At 45.6% G+C, this 17,711-nt stretch overlaps 1 protein-coding gene across 1 annotated transcript; it reads right to left on the bottom strand.

The window, feature by feature from the left end:
* Positions 1–488: 488 nt before the first annotated feature.
* On the bottom strand, positions 489–16,228 carry onecut3a (one cut homeobox 3a). The gene is made up of 2 exons (XM_067230697.1): positions 15,196–16,228; positions 489–781 (listed from the first exon to the last, which is right to left on the bottom strand). The coding sequence occupies exons 1-2, from the start codon at positions 16,226–16,228 to the stop codon at positions 489–491; spliced, it is 1,326 nt and encodes a 441-aa protein (XP_067086798.1).
* Between the last annotated feature and the right edge of the window lie 1,483 nt (positions 16,229–17,711).

Below are 17,711 nucleotides of genomic sequence, written 5' to 3'. Positions count from 1 at the left end.
TCTTTGGACAGGGGAGAGGGACAGAGGGAGAGAGAGAGAGGGGGAGAGGGAAAGAGGGAAAGAGGGAGAGGGGGAGAGGGGGAGAGGGAAAGAGGGAGAGAGGGAGAGAGGGAGAGGTAGAGCATACACAAAGGGAGGGCAGGACTAGCAAGAGAGGCTCGGAGTGGGTCTGAGGAGGGTTAACGTTGGTCTGCTCACCTCTAAACCCACCAGCGCTACCCCGGGCTTCGCACCAAACACACCCCAGATACAGTGGTCAGTAACAGCCCAGAGTGATTGTCCTGGCGTGCAGATGCTTCCGTATACTGACACTGTCCTGCTCCATAACAGTCAGGCTGGCGGTCTCAGGGGCAAATAGCATTAAACAGGAGGAGGAGGTGGAGGAAGATGATTCGAAGGGAAGGCTTGGACAACTACAGGTACCCCCCCCTCCCTCCCTCCCTCCCTCCCCGGCCTCAGTCCTCCCCCCCCCCCCCCCCCCCCCCTCCTCAGGCTTTGGAGAAGGTGGTGGCGGAGGTGCCGGGCTGACCAGGGCTGGTCCCGTGCTCGTCGTGCCAGCGGTCCACGCAGCGGCGCCGGGCGTTCATGAAGAAGTTGGAGACGGTGTTGAGCTCCAGGCCCAGCTGCTGGGAGATGGTGATCTGCATCTCCTTGGACGGCCGCTTGTTCTCCTTGAAGATGGCGATGAGCGTCCGCCGCTGGAGGTCGGTGAAGACCAGCCGCTGCTTCTTGGGCGCCATGTTGCGGTCTTTGTGCTGCTCCTGCTCCTTGCGCTTGCAGGCTGGGGGGGGGAGGGGGGTGGTAGAGGGGGGGCGGGGTCGGGGGGGCAGAGAGGGGAAAAGAGATACACGGCAAGGTAAATACACAAATGTGATGTGTGTGTGTGTGTGTATGTGGGGGTCGGGAGAGGTGGATACATCAAAAGATGAGACGGAGACAATGAGATGTGTGAGAGAGTGAGAGCGTGTGTGTATGGTTGTGTGTGTGTGTGGGATGTGAGTGTGTGTGTAGGCGTGTGTGTATGTGGATGGTGCTGTGTGTGTGTGTGTGTGATATGTCTTCATGTGTATGGTGCAGCGTGTGTGTGATATGTGTTTGCATGTGTGTGAGTGTGCATGGTGCTGTGTATATGTGTGTGTACATGTGTATAATGCTGTGTGTGTGGTGTTGTGTGTGAGTGAGTGAGTGTGTGCTGGGGTCCCCAGTGGGGGTATTCCTTCCAGCCTGCAGAGAGCAGACAGCAGCAGCCTGGGGTGCGCGTGTGTGTGTGTGTGTGTGTGTGTGTGTGAGAGAGAGAGAGAGAGAGAGAGAGAGAGAGAGAGAGAGAGAGAGAGAGAGAGAGAGAGAGAGAGAGAGAGAGAGCTGCACACTGGCTGTTTGATCCAATATTAATGCTGTTTGAGAAACTGAGAGAGAAGGGGGGACGTTTACACAAAGTGAACGTTTGTGTGTGTGCGAGTGTTTGCGTGTGAGTAAAAGACAAAAGCATGGACGTGAGAGACAGAGATACAGAATATATCTAAAAGACGAAACAGAGAGACGGAGAGAAGGGAAGAAAGAGAGAAAGAGAGAAAGAGAGAAAGAGAGAATGAGAGAACGAGGGAGAGAGAGAGAGAGAGAGAGAGAGAGAGAGAGAGAGAGAGAGAGAGAGCTGCACACTGGCTGTTTGATCCAATATTAATGCTGTTTGAGAAACTGAGAGAGAAGGCGGGACGTTTACACAAAGTGAACGTTTGTGTGTGTGCGAGTGTTTGCGTGTGAGTAAGAGACAAAAGCATGGACGTGAGAGACAGAGATACAGAATATATCTAAAAGACGAAACGGAGAGACGAAGAGAAGGAAAGAAAGAGAGAATGAGAGAACGAGGAAGAGAAAGAAAGAGAGAGATTTCTAAAAGTCTTCACAGAAGAGACAGAAAGAGATCTCTACAGGGATGGAGGTCAGGAGCCCCTCCAGCAGGATTGCAGTCTGCTACTTCAAACACAACCCACTAGAGTCCTAAACACACACATACACACACAAATATGCACTGACACAATAAGGGTATTTATAGCCATCTTCCTCCATCATTGTTGCCGTGGCCACAGACTTCTAGAAGTTCACACACCCACATTAAAATGCATACACACACACACGGTTTACTTTGCAGCATGTACAATCTGAGTGCTGGATTCACAAGGAAGTTGGATCACCACCATCATCATCATGATTACCATCACCACCACCATCCTCTTCCTCATCACCATCATCATCATCATCATCACCATCACCATCATCATCATCATCATCATCATCATCACCATCATCACCATCATCATCACCATCATCATCATCACCATCATCATCACCATCATCATCACCATCATCATCACCATCATCACCACCATCATCACCATCATCATCATCACCATCATCACCACCATCATCACCATCATCATCATCACCATCATCACCACCATCATCATCACCATCATCACCATCATCACCATCATCATCATCACCATCATCATCACCATCATCATCACCATCATCATCACCATCATCACTATCACAATCATCATCATCACCATCATCATCATCACCACCATCATCATCACCATCATCATCACCATCATCATCTCCTCTCACACTTATCCTTCTGCCTCTCCATGGTCTCCCTACACTGCAGATCTTCTTGTTATATTCCTCCTTCATTAATTCAGGGTTTTCCCTGTTGAGACCCGAGCCTCTTCCACAAAGATGACCTTTGAACTCCAGCCAGATATTACAGAACCAGAACAGACCAAAAACATGCTCTCCAACAGTATTCAGATAAACGCAATATGGACAAACATTGGACAGTATCATGGGAAACAACTATTTGATTCCCTGACATTTTCCTTCTGAAAATGCAGGTTGATTCGCATTAAATATTCCGCTTAATGAATAGGCCCACATGTGTTTGTGTGATATCTGTGTGTCTCTAACAGCGTCATTGCAAGATCCATCGTGTTCATATCTCTTTTCAACACTACAGTACAGCTGCACACACGCACGCACACACACACACACAGGCATGTACACCTACAAACACACACACATGTACAGTAGTAACACATACACCCACACAGAGTCAAACATACACACATGCGCACAAACATATTGTTTATCTGTGCACTAGCAGAGGCGAAGACGTGTCAAATGCGCATTCAATCGCATCAACTGCGGCCAACGTTACTGTTTCCAAAAAGCTCAACTTTATGGGCAGTACGGATGAGTTTGGCCAATCAGTCCACAGGTGTTTCGAAAAAGAATTTCCCCGGGGTACAGAGTTGGCCCCTCATGTTCCACTCAACATTCCACAATATCAAGCGTAATGAGCGACGATTTCTTGATGTCACGAGTACCCTCTGCAAACAGCTCTGTAAAAATATCCCACAGGAGGCTTATTTACCGGTGAGGATGTTAAATATACCCGTGTACATTCCGCTCGCTTACACGTGCAGGAGAGTGTGTGTGTGTTTGCATGTGTGTTTGTTTGTTTGTTTGTGTGTGTGCGTTCACTTCTGAAAGCCTTGATTTACCTCATCAATAAAATAATCTTAAATGCCGAACAGAAATACAGTAAAGAGGGTTTTAATTTGCATTTAAAAACCTCCAGTCAATAACCACCCACAGCTAACTGCGACCTACTATCGCTTCATTGTGCAGGCTGTACTCCGGTTCCCAGGTAAGCTCGGAGAGAGTCCCGGTGTTTTACCGTCAGCTCTACGGTAGGTGTCACTCTCGCTGTGGCCTCAGTGCTCGGCGCCACCGCGCGCTACCTTGCTACAGGCGCTGGATTTAGTAATCGATACGGATCGATCGGTGAGGAAGGGGGCCCTGATTACTGAACCAAGCGCGGCGTAGAAAAGAAGAAATCGATTACTCCAGCTTTTAGAGCCACTGTAGGCAAGCACAGCGCGGAGAGACTAAGAGAACCACTCTCACACAAAGAGCATGCCGCACCATGCCCCATAATAGAAATGTATTTTTGGGGTTCGCCTATATCTTTGGCTCCCGTCAGAAGCGTCTGCCTCTCACGCGCCCCGCTGCGCACAGACTGCCGTGTGTTACCTTCAAAGCTCTGCTCTTTGTGTTTCAGTCATGTTACAATGTTAACAGGGTTTTCAATGAGACAGTGGGTCGTACCGGTCTTAGCTAGGCTGCTTCACTCTCCTTCATTGAACTCTTTTCATTCTCCATTTTTAGCACGTTTGTTTCGTGTTTGGCATCGACGGAGAACAGAAATTAAACTGGGCTACTGTAATCACAACAGTTACTTTCAATCAATTTATCAGGATTGCTGTGTGGTGATATAGTCTAACTGTAACAATGCTTTGTTAATGCATCGCTGGACGTGCAGAAATATTTGTAAGATAGATAGGAATGCTTATACGATATATTTACATTTAGTCATTTAGCAGACGCTCTTAACCAGAGCGACTTACAGTAAGTACAGGGACATTCCCCCGTGGCAAGTAGGGTGAAGTGCCTTGCCCAAGGACACAACATCAGTTGGCATGACCGGGAATCGAACTGGCAACCTTCAGATTACTAACCCGATTCCCTCACCGCTCAGCCATCTGACTCCCATATATAGGCATCAGTAACGTGTAGCCTATGCGTTTATTAAATCCAAATGTGAACTATAACTTGGATAATTTTCTCATTACATTAATATTCGTAGCATTACAACACGCCTAGAGAGGTGACGAGAAGGCTTCGGGTGTTCAATATGGGTCGATAGGTTCGTGAATAATTCGTGTGTGAAATTCAGTTCGTCCAATTAAGTATGCCTCGGAGGGTGTGTGTGTAGGAGAGAGAGAGAGTGGGTGAATCTGGAAAGTGTTGTAGGGTTGTCATTCTGAGTGAGAAAGGGAGTGAGGGGTCATGAGAAGAGGGAAAGGTATGAGGTAGGTAGGCCTAGACACACACACATAATGCGGGTTACCAAACCAACATGGCAGAACCACATAGAATACAACGTTGACCTAATTGATTTCAGCACGTCATGTAGCCTTTTTTCATTAATCATTGATTTGGGTTAAGGTGACTGGCATAAGGAAGTTTATTTAAATCCGTTTTTATCAGGGTATTCTTGAGGTTAAGGAGTGAAAACACAGTTGTAGGGTATCTGGCTAAGATCGACTTGGTGATGGATCATCAGAAGTTCTGATATAAAAACAATTACAAATACATCCATATAGCACTGGGCCTACCAAAAAAATATTAAGAACATTTAATGATTAACTAGAATTTAAAGACAAAAGGGAGCAGCATAAACTCAGGGCCGTAAGCCATGACGAACGTGGTTGCCGATTTTCAGGAGAATGGTGTAGTGCTTCAGACAATTTAACACTGCAATTTATTTATTATCATAACATCGTGGCGGATTTGATGACTTATTTATTTACTTTAGGCCTCATCATTTCAAAATGATATTTTCGCCTAGGGCTGCGTGTCGAACATCCAGCTAGATCGTGTGTGAATAGTGTTGGCCCTAACGACTGATTTAATTAATCTGGCAATAAACAGCTTAGTTGGCTGCGGTTCAGGTCAGTTTTAAAGCATTACAGCCACCTTACAGTTCCCTGGCGACCGCCCCCCCGCCGAATCACCTCGGGCGCCTTCCTTCAGCACCTTTCAGACAGAGCCAGTTGGCAAGGGGCTGTATTTCTGCCCCCCCCCCCCCCCCCCACACACACACACACACACACCACCTCCACCCCCATCTCCCGCAGGCCACTGGACCATACCCCCATTCCCCAGTAGAATACAGCCTCTGATGGTGGCGGCGGTGTTTCCACGTTTCCGTTCTTTTGAAAGCCGCTGTGGATTTGATATGCTTGTTAGTTTGTTTCAGCCTGCATCGTGTTCCACAAAGATTGATAGCGTGAGCATCGACAAACCGTACTTTAAACGTCACGTTTGACTCCGTTTAGACCGTTTAGTGCCAAGATTGCTCCCAAACACCCCTCCTCCCTCTATCTCACTCTCTTTAAGCTCTCTAAGCTCAATATCGCTTAATGAAATGTGAGAGAATTAGTGTTAATATACTGATAACCTTATACTTCTCTGGTTGTTTGCTGCAATCGAGCTGCAAGGCATTCCACACTTCTCCAACAAGTCTCGTTTTCTCCAGGCAGCCGCTGTCAGCCTGGCAGAGTTCCGCTGGGCGTTTTTTCTCGCACGTGCGTGTGTCACAACCGCACACACGCACGTTCTATCACGCTTGTAGAATTAAAAGCTCGTTTTGTGAACGCGAGTTAAACCTGATCAATCACCGTTGACTAGAACGTGAACGCCTTTCATGCACGACTTACGCCTACAGATGGCCTATCCAGCCTAGTGATTTGTTTTAGTGGATATCTATTCTCAAGTTGCCTATCTTATAGCCTATAATATATATTTTTTCGTTTTTTATATGCATGCATGGGATAATAGAAGGCATTGGTGTCGCTATCTTCGAATGAACACATGCAGCACAGTATGTGCGATGTAACAGGCCTATAGTAGGCTAATGTTAGTTTAATAACAGATACATCGGAAGAACAATCCGGATTGATCGTTTACCTGTTTCAGAAATTATCCTTTAATTTTTTTGTTAATTCAAGCTAGTGTAGGCCCATGTTTGGAATAGGCTATGAGTTATTAGTTTATCAGTTGAGAGTGTCTTTTTCTGAATTTGCTTATCAAATATAGATACATCACACTTTGGATGAAATAATCAAACAAGTTTATAAATAAGTATGAATAATAAATATGTTAGCGTGTGAAGCAGTCTGTGCGGCAGTCAGGTGTGCGTGCGGTGTGTGTGGGAGGGAGGGGGGGCGAGGGGTAGGCTATATGGAGGGGGTCGATAATCAACCGCACCGAGCAGCCAACCGGTCTGCCCGGGATCGATTGCTCGCATGGGTCGGATCCAGAAAGAGGTGTGGTGAGACTCTCCCCCACCGAGGACCGGCCGCTGAGGGCGAGCTACAGTCACTATGTCAACAGCACAGACCGAGGCTCGGCCTGGGCGCAGAACCACACTAATGTGGGTGATATTGTAGGAACCACTTTCAAACAAGTTGCTGGTTTAGCCTTTTGTTGTGTGATGAACAAGGCTTGGTTCAACAAGGTTTATAGATTAGCCTTTACAGCCTATTACATATTTTGGAGGGTATAAAGTCTTTTCAGATGCTACATTCCTACGAGTTAGCCTATGTTTATTATTAGGCGAAATTATAGGCTAGGCTATTTATGAATTGATTAATTCATTGTTTTTGTGTAATTTGTTCTGGGCTATAGGATCCTACACGCAACAAGTCATCCGCTTGAAATTAACACTTAGCCAAAAGTAAATAGAGAAATAACAAATAGCCTAAATATGGTCTTCAAGATATTTGCCAGACATGCCGTGAGGCCCTCACACTTCGTTACCTGGGTGGTAAATGCATTGTGAAAGCCAGCTATAACAGTCCCATTAGCCGATTTGATCGATACTTCAAAATGCGAAATGAAGGCAGTGTCATGTCTATTTAGAGCTGTTAGCTAATATGACTGACCCTTGGAGATGGTGGCCACCGCAGGCTTGCGGAAGACCTCGGCCAGTGTAAACATGCTTTAAACATGGCCGACCCACACTCGCATACCAACACTGATGGGATCAGGGCTTGGAAGACTCGGAGGCATAATGCTGTCTTTGTAACGCAGTATCGAACAAGTATAATTCTCTGCCAGGTCGGTCAAACCATGATATTATTTAGCTTTTTCACGAAGGGTTCTTTTTTCTCCATGGTGATTTATGGGATGCGTGAACATTTTATCAGCGGGACAGGCCGCTAATCGTCTCAAAGGTCGATTTTGATGGATTTGTCAACTGAAAAAGAGCATGCAAATGAAAACTTCGATAGGGATAAATATTATTTGTCCTAAAAAATCTCTGTGCAAAAAAAGAAATCAATTTTATAACACCACAATAATGTGTCCTATGCTGCACCACGTGGATTTTGTTTATAAAAAATAAAATTGCCAATGAAACAAAATGGCCTACAACAATTAGACTACAACTTAAATTATTTGTATTGTTATTTTTTGTTTAATTATTATTTGATTATTATTATTGTAGTATAACACAATGCACATTTATAAGCGGACTACTGCTTTTGTAGATTTCTTGTTGTGTGACAGACTTTTTACAGACAGCTTTGCGTGTGTATACGTTGCGTGTAGTGTAAAGTTTTTGGCTTGTTTGGGTGTGTAGATTGTGTGTGTAAAACCTACAAGTGTATCATTAACAGTTAGTCAACACTATAAACTGAGTGGCTTTGATAGTGTAAAAAGTTAGTTAGTTCATCCATATCAGCATGCATTGTCTGTGAGTGTGTGCGTGTGTGTGTGCGTGTGCGTGTGTGTGTGAGTGAGTGTTTGTGTGTGCGTGCTGTTGCTTGAGATAAAGGGAGAGAAGACCACACCCTGACGTCACTGACAATCATTACATAGCCTTTATGTAGCGTAATGTTGGGCCTATAAACTCACAAACACACACGATGTAAATATACACACAAAACGCATACCTAGAAATATTACATGTCTAACTATTCCTATTTGCAATTTGCAAACTACCTTAGAATTATGCAGTGTAAGGTAATATAGGCAAACTCGGGTAGCTAGTAGTAAATTAATTACTTAGAAATGTCAGTTCAGCGCGTGGGCCTAGACCTATTATAAAACGAGTGGAGCTAAATTAAACATCAATTCAAATTCTTCTGTTAGTTTAGGCCTACTCCGTTTAGCATACGATAGGCCCATATCATCGATTAATTCATCAATTGATTTCACGGTCGTTTTGTTCCTTTGTTGATTTGTGTGGGTTTGCCCAACTGGAGTTTCGGGTTGCATCTGCGGGCACGGTGCTCGTGTGTGTAACATGCGGTAGTGCCGTAAGTGGTCCCGGTAAGGCCCTGTCGCGTGGTGTGTTGAGAGGAAGCATTGAAAATGTGTCACTCAAATGATTATGCTTCCCATGAATGCAGGTATAGCCCAAAACATTTTTATATAGGCCTATATACTGTACAGACATATATTGTCAAATGCGGGCAAATATGTTATCTGTTACGAGAAGAAATCGACGATAACCAACCAATGTGACATATTTCTAAACCATGTTCGATTTCATTAGATGTTTCAGTACAACACAAATACAGTATGTAGGCTACAGTTTGGCATGGCCTTTGTTCGTTTCGTTTCCCTTATGTCTTCGGTTAGAAAAAAAAGATTGTTTGATTCTCGTTTGACAGTTTATCAAAGACAACTAGTGCTTTCTGTTGGGTTTTGACTGTAATCTAGGCATAGGCTGCCTGGCAAATATATCTCTAAAATATAGGCCTATAGGTATTCCCTCTTTAAATAATCAATAATATTTGATCTGATAAGGCACTATTCTTATTTCTGTTTTAGTGATCTTTTTCTTTCTAAATTGTAAGCACGAGTTCTACCTTGTTCGTAAGCACGCGCCTCGGACAGGGCATTAAACGGGCCATTATCGGGCCTCCAGTAAGCGATAGCCTGTCATTGTGTCAGATAAGCGGCTACGGGTAGCAAGGAGAGTCAATCGGCACATCAACACCGGTGGAACGGTTATTTATATACCATGGTCCTGGTTAAAGCACTCAGGCCAGGACAAGCGCACTCATGAATAGCTCGGCAGATGACGCAGAATAGACGTTTGAATATTCTAGTCATGTCAACCTTCCGCTATTGTCACCTCGAGCTATCTTTGACTCTACACGAGGAGTAAACATGTTTCTGTTCGAAGCGCCTCGTTTTCCTTTTAATGGAATTCATGCAGTGATTTATAAAAAAAAAGTGATGATCCCAAAGCTGAGATTGTTTCACAACAAGCGGAGGCACCACTCATGACCACTATCGGCAAAATTAAGGGTTACACTGTTTAAAGCAAATTGACCAGGAGAGTGATAAACTTGTCATGGCGACAAGTTTGTTTCCCAGAGAGATAAACGTTCGTGTAATTTAATTTATAGAAAAAAACTGTTCTGTTTACAGTAGGCCGCATTCAAACTGTTTTGTTTAGCCCGGAGTGAAAAGCATCAACATGTGATGGACGAGACCTCTCGTCCGGCCGGGATCAGAGTTGCAACACAGTCCTGTGGAACGCGCGCGGGTGTCATCATCCTCGGTAACGATTTACAGCGTTAGTGATGCACGAAGAGTACATTTACATTTACATTTAGTCATTTAGCAGACGCTCTTATCCAGAGCGACTTACATTAAGTACAGGGACATTCCCCCGAGGCAAGTAGGGTGAAGTGCCTTGCCCAAGGACACAACGTCATTTGGCTTGACCGGGAATCGAACTGGCAACCTTCAGATTACTAGCCCGACTCCCTCACCGCTCAGCCACCTGACTCCCCGAGTATGTCGGTTCTGCTCAAGCAACCTTTCCGCTTTCCGATAACACTAAATTGGCATAAGGCTAGTTATATTTTCAGTTTGGTTTGTTTCTTCTCCTTCGAAATTGGTGACGCAATGCCATTTAACCCTTTGATGCTAGCCTCATGCACACCGTTCAGTCTCCTAGCAATTTGATTTAAAGGTCATTCTCTCCTATCGATCCGGTTTGGCGAGGGGGCGACGCTGGAGCGGCGGGATGGATCATCTAGAATAGAATAGACGGCGTTCCAGACTGTACACAAGCACGCAAAGACCTCTGCTGCATTTATAATTGCGACGTGTGTGTAGGCCATTTGTTTGTGCGTGTGTGTTGGCCCCCACACGTTGTGATCGGAAAGGGTTGATGAGAGAGAAACAAAAGCGGGCTAGGACCTCGCAGCAGTCCGCTCTCGTAGGCTATTAATATTTCTAAATTTGTTAGACGAAGTGTCACGGGTTGACATAATTGTTTCTGCTTTGGAGAGTGGGGGCTGTACAGCAGACACGAGCTGCCGTTTAGCATTGCTGTTGTATGTAGGCTATGTTATGAAGGGTGGTCCGTTGATGGTGAGGAGGGGTGGTGGTGGTGGGGGAGGGGGGGGGTCTATATGAGGGGGAGGGGGATAGCGGGAGTACGGCTGCGTGGTTCAGCTCCTGCGATGGAAAGGAGAGACCGGGGAATGGAAATCAATACCGATTCAGAGCTCGCCAGATCGGCCTTAACAATGTATGGCGCAGACGCACTCTATATCCCGATCACATACATGCACGCACGAGGAAAAATACGGGAGGTTGGACACTGAGGTTGTGGGTGCTGCGCATACTCCATATAACTAGGCCTATATGAGATACACATTCCCAGATTTCAAATCCTTAAAACGAGAAGTAATCCCGCTACATTGTGTAATCAAAACGGTGGATTAGATTCAAAGAAACAGGATATAGGTCGAACCTACTTTCATGACAGTGGAGCGAGGAGAATGAAGGAGAGTAAAAGAGAGAGAGAGAGAGAGAGAGAATGTGCGTGTGTGTGTGTGTGTAAGAGAGCGCGAGAGGGCGCACATGTGTTTTTGTGTTTTAATGGGTCTTACAGTAGCTACAAACATTGCTGTGTTTAAGAAAAGGCGCGGGCGAGACCACAGCTGCGAGGCTCTCCCCAGTTTTCTCTCGTCTATCAATTATTTAAGGGCGCATCGATCACCTCCCGGCCAGTATCAAGCAGGTTTATCATAAAAAATGTTTTCGGCGATCCTATAATAATTCAAAATATAGTACCACCATGTGCCAGTAACTATCACGAGGAATTTTCTTGAATCTAACAATTCATATTTATCTTTTGCACACAATACTTCATATTTTATTGTGAGCGAATTATTCAGTAGCCTATTATTCAGTTTCCCAAAATCTTAACTTATTATATAGACTGTTGATAAGTATGGCTGTAGAAGCTGAAATGGGCTAGGATTGACATTATCCTTAAATGTTTAGATCATTATTAGGCCTACATGTTTATAGGCCACTAGGGATTTTACAAAGGAGCCAGACCAGATACTTCCAATGCACCTGCACTTGTGCTTGTTACTAATAAACTTGAAACGTCATGTTGTTGTCGGTTACGCGTGGTGAGCTCGTGTTTGCGGTGGTGTTGCCTTCTCCTCTCGCCACTGGTCTCTCGGTATAGCACCGCGCGGCACGGGGCCTGTTCACCGCAGGCGTATTGTATAACGGAGAGCCTCGAGGGCATACAGACAGTTAGTTTACCGTCCAGTGTACAGAGGTGACATCATTAGAACACAGAGAGGAAGTAAGGTGAGAAAATAGTGGTCTCTCTTCTGATTGTCCTTTCCGTTTTCCCAGCTCCTCCCCCCTCCCTTCCTCTCTCCCCCGCCCTCCCCCATACACTGCCCGGGAACACCCTATGGGAGAGTGCTGAGGCGGAATAATTGATAGATGCACTGGCTATCCTTATCGATCACTTCAATATTGACCCGACCAAATACATTGAGATGGAGTGTGGAATTCAACACACATGCAAAGACGAATTGTTTTCATCGTTAATGCAATCCGTGGCTCCTCTCTAGTGTCTCTCTATCGCTTGTAGCCTATTTCAGTTGTTGTTCAAGATGTCAACTTGGGTTTGTTTACTCTAGTGGTTAGATTAAACATGGCTAAACTCTTACCAGATCTAATGATCTCTTCAAAGTCGTACAGTCTATTTTGACGCGTTCATTGGTCCTCAGTACAACCTCTTAATTTCAGAAAAAAAAGAGCAGAAGTCAAACGTTTTAATCAGTGAGACTATAATAGTTCCATACAACATAGTTTCGTTGTGACCTTTTTTTCAAGTCCTCTTCATCTGCTCGTTCCAAGGATGTAGTTCTCTGCACCGAATCCGAGAACGAGCGCGTAGGCCTACGGACAGGATGGTTAATTCATGGTCCTTTCGTTAACTCAATATTATATAAAGACGCTGCAATTCCTCAACATCATGTTATTTTTTTAAATATAAGCTAGCATGGAGACGGCCATGTGCCTTTATCAGACACTGAGGTTTTCGCATTAGCTAAGCAGTCCAGCGGCATTGATTTGTGAGACTGTGATGAATTTGGAATAGTAATTTGAATTTATTGATTGATGTGGGCGACCGAGTATTGCCAGCCTCCTTTCAAAATCCCAACCCCCACACTCCCACTTCCAGCCCCATGCGCACACCAGATAATGGAGAATTTAAATGCTGTAAGTAAAATGTAGCTCAGGCCATCTACATAGACGTCATTTGTCATTTGGCCCAACTGCGTTGTGACTGGATCACAGGAGACCGCGCAAGGTGGCTCACACTATACCGCAGTGTTGTCGCCGCTCTTTCACAAAAGACACGCGAAGGATTCAGGCCTGTACATTAATAATTATAAACATGATCACAGCCACGCGCCATCACGGTTGCACCTGCCAAGGTGTACGATAAGACATCGTATACATGTATTTAATAAACTGATAGATGACTACTTCGATTGTTTCTTATCATGAATAAAATAACACACACACACACACACACACACACACACACACACACACACAGGGAGAACTATGTTCTTATTCTAAGTGCCTCATGTTCACTTAAGGAGCTTTCTTTATCAGGTGTGGGAGATATAAAACCTCGCGGCCCAATTACCTTTCACTTAAGGAGACAATTGTGGAGTGTTTAAATCTTTATTTACCAGAACACCACTAAAAGCGTGGAAGAACAATTTACATGCCATTAAGTGCTTTTCAATAGCGCATTGACTGGAACTAAAATATGCCACTATATCTGCTTAATTGAACCGTCCGCTGAAATACGACGGCACGAGGACTGATTGACGTTAGGAACCGGAGGTCCGAGTGCAGTCCTTTACACAACGCGTCAATGAAAGCACCCTCTCACTTTATGCTCTCTGGGTTTCAATTCCATGGCGTTCCGTCGCCTCTTTTACTCAAGTTAACGAGATTAACTGGTTCAGTTTTATTTTTGCAGCTTTGAGGCCTTGAGTTTGAGTAAGAAAAAAGAGGCCGATTGCTGCAGTATTGGCTGGTAGGAAACCAGAGTTTAAAGCAATGACCTCTGTGTCACAATTAATACGTGTGAATGAAATAAAAATATAGATTTGTAAAATACAGATGCAGGTCATGATAGATTGACATTGACCGCTGACGCATCCTTCGACCTGAAGATCTGGACTTACATTTTAGCACTATAAGCGATGTAATAAAATATATTCGATAGCGTATTATCATGTTGTATTACCAGCCAGGATAATATAGATTGAACCAATACTGCTTTGTATTTTTCAATATACATTTTAAGCACATCATGACAGGCTATGGATAAATTCGCAATGTTTTGTTGTTATAGCCATTTCTGCCTACGATTCTTTCCAAAACTTAGTCATCTATTGGATAATAAAGGATATTAAAATATATATAGTCAACCACTTCAACAACACGATTACAACAAATCCCCATTGCGTCTTAAAGCCATGTGAGAAAGTGAAATAGTTTAGCTCTTAGTATTTCCAAATACAAGCTGAACGGTAGCCATTATTGCCCAAATACTAGAGAAAGACGCAGCTGTTTCTGGGGACGTCTTTCTGATCCATATTGATCATTTATCAGCGGGCTACTTTGAAAAGGGACGCCGGGACTCGAGCGATCGATCCGTGAGAGGTCACGCTCCTCTGACTCACTGGCTGGGCCCTTGCGCCTCAGACCAGCCTTGTTTGCGCTTCACGAGCATGTGATGCAAGGCCCCAAGAGTACCAGATTCCTATGACAACCACACATTTGCAGTATAGGTATATAGGCCTGAAGTTATCACGTTATTTTCATCTAAACTAAGGGGACTATAGATATCTCAGTGAAAACCAAAAATTCTGGTGGTTACGCAGTGTAACTGCTTTCTAGCCTGACTGCCTTTTATGTTATAGTTCGTTCTTCAGCTTTTATTTGAATATCAACTATAATTTCATTTGAAGACATTGTTAGTAGAGCATATAGGCAACACACCCAACCAAGTAACAACTATAAGCATGACAACTTTACGCATATAGGCTGTTGACTCCTAAAGGTTGTGTAAGGAGATGTTGACTGTCTCGCCACATTGACTCAACATTGATTCCCCCCCCCCCAACGCTTGCACAAACACACACACACAAACACACAAGTCTGCTAGCTGTAGCCTGGACACACCGCGCCTCTCACCTGCTAGTCTCAGCGCTGACATCCGCTGAAACTCGGGCTCTTGGAGCCACTTCCACATCCGCCGGAAGGTCTCCCTACCGGACTTGAGTTTACTCCATGGTTTCGGGTTCCGGAGCAGGTCCGAGAGCGTGCCCTGAGACCGGCAGAGGATCCGCTGGGCGAAGATGGCCTGGGGGATGCTGTAGCGCTTGAGCTCGGCCGTTATCCGTTGTGCTACCTCTTTGGTGTTGATCTCCTCCACCTGCCCCGACCCACCTCCCTGCCCGCCCCCCGCCGTCTGCCGCTCCCGGTCAGAGAGCATTGACCCGTTACCCTGAGCGTGCGAATGACTGTGGTGATGCATGCCGTTCAGAGTGGACATAATCCCGGCCCCGTGGCCTCCGAGACCGCGCGCCAGGTGCTCCTCGCTCCGGGACAGCATGGCAGCGTGGGACTCGAACCCTCCCGAGGACAGCATCTTGTCATTGGACAAGTGCGCGCTGTGCCCGTAGGCACCAAGACTCTGCTGGGAGTTGTGCAAAGATCCTAGGCTGTTGGACAGAGGAGACAGCGGTTGACCCATCCCTGACATGTCCTTGGGATAGTGGCCGTATAGGTTGCCCATGGACGCAAGGCTCCTGTCGTCCCGCATCAGAGCAAAGCTGCCGCTGACGTTACCGGCCGCAAGCCGCTGGTGTGCCGGGTGGTGGTGAGCGTGAGGATGAGGATGGTGGTGAAATTTATCAGAGACTGTGGATATGGGCGGCAGGTGCTGCAGCGGTGTGAGCGTGGTGTACGTACTGCTCAAGCTCATCCCGGAGTCGCAGGACATGGTCATGGCTGGGTGCAGGGGACCGGACAGCGCGTGGTCCGTGCGGTAGTCCCCTGCCCCTTCTAATATCGAGGCCATACTGGACACCATCGCTGACCGTCCGTGCGACACCAAGTTACGGTGCGACGAGGGCTGCCGCGCGTGCTGAGAGTTCATCAAGTCACTCTGATGAGAGTGAGATACGCCGTGCAGATTTCCAATGTTTTCCATTGTAAGTTCCATCGTTGAAAGAATCTTTCTGTCCACCTATCTGTCGCCCCTCTCTCACACACACGCACACACTCTCACTCCCGCGCTCTCGCTCTCCCTCGTTTTCCCTCTGTCTCCTTTCCAATAAATTCTGAACGATTTCAAAGCCCCATTGATTGTAGCTGCTCTCCGGTCAATCCAGCATGGTTTAAAGAGATCCGTTGCTTGCTGGAGAGCCGTGTGAGAAACCGCTGCTCGCGCCTGTTATTGTGCCTGTGTCTGCTCGTATTCCATTCGCCGTGGAGCACCTTGTACAATCGAAAGCCAGAGCCGAGCTCACAGCGTGTATGAAGACGTGCCCGCGCGTATGTAAAGATGTGACTGTGCCTGAGCATTTGCGCGCGCAACGGGCTCCGTGAGCGGCTGTAGTCTGGGTGGGTGGGGTGTGGAGGGGGGCAGCTGGGGTCTGTCTGACGTCACGAGCCGTCAATCAGGCCGAGGTTTGTTCATGTTGTAACTCACCCTCAAATTCCTCAAAAAGATTACATTAGACATTTAACCTGATAAGATACAGGTTGTACTATCTTGAACAAAACTGCAATCCCATGCTGTGTAACATTTACCTTGAGATATTGGGGTCCAGTGGATAAGAAGCTGGTTCTTTGGTTTCGCAGATAAAGCCGTCAGTGTGGGCGCCAGAACATGTGATTTCTGAAAGGTTAAATATTAATTGCATCCTTTCCACCGTGACACAAACATTCAGCGGGTAAACATAGGCCTAACGATCTTCAACAAACCCAAGAAAATAAACACCCGTTGGCGTTTTCAAATAGCGAAAGGACCAGACAAAATGTGCTGCAATACCATGTTAAGTTCAGCAGCGTAATTGTTTGTATTCATTAGCTTGAACATAGGTTTAAAAAGTATCCTATTATGCTAATATTGGACCAGTTGTTATCCTATTTGCAAACTTTAAACTAAAATAGCCTCATATTATGGTCAAAATATCTAATACATACACAGCCTAATTGTAACCATTGCGTTATGGGAACAACCTACCATATGAAATTCACGCGTGTTCGTTGTGTTTAGTTGAAGACTAATTTAATGTTATAGGCCTTCACTGACAGGAAGTAAAAGCAGACAGACAGATGTAGACCCAGTGGTAGGCTACATGCATAGGCTTCTTTATTATACAGATGTCCATAAATAAAAAGACGTAGCCTTTTAGGCCATTTGGAATCATATTTTATTTTAATCGACCAAATGCTGGCCAAATTGTTCAGAAATACGTTTTGACTTCACATCAGACCAGGAAACCCACGCTGTTCGTTGCCATGCTAACGTCCATCGGGTCAACAACCCTGATCCGTCGGCGTGCATGGATGCATCATGCCCTGTTTATCGACAGCTTGCTGCAGCTGTGAACCAGCCTGCATCCGCCATGTAGCTCAAATTATGTTGGATTTTTAGTCTTGTTAGAGTGGAGTATTAAGGGATGTACCATGGGCCTACA

The sequence above is a fragment of the Osmerus mordax genome, chromosome 27 (assembly GCF_038355195.1).
Source record: "Osmerus mordax isolate fOsmMor3 chromosome 27, fOsmMor3.pri, whole genome shotgun sequence".
NCBI lineage: Eukaryota > Metazoa > Chordata > Actinopteri > Osmeriformes > Osmeridae > Osmerus > Osmerus mordax.
The sequence above is the reverse complement of the archived record's forward strand: the minus strand, read 5'-3'. Positions and strand labels throughout refer to the sequence as shown.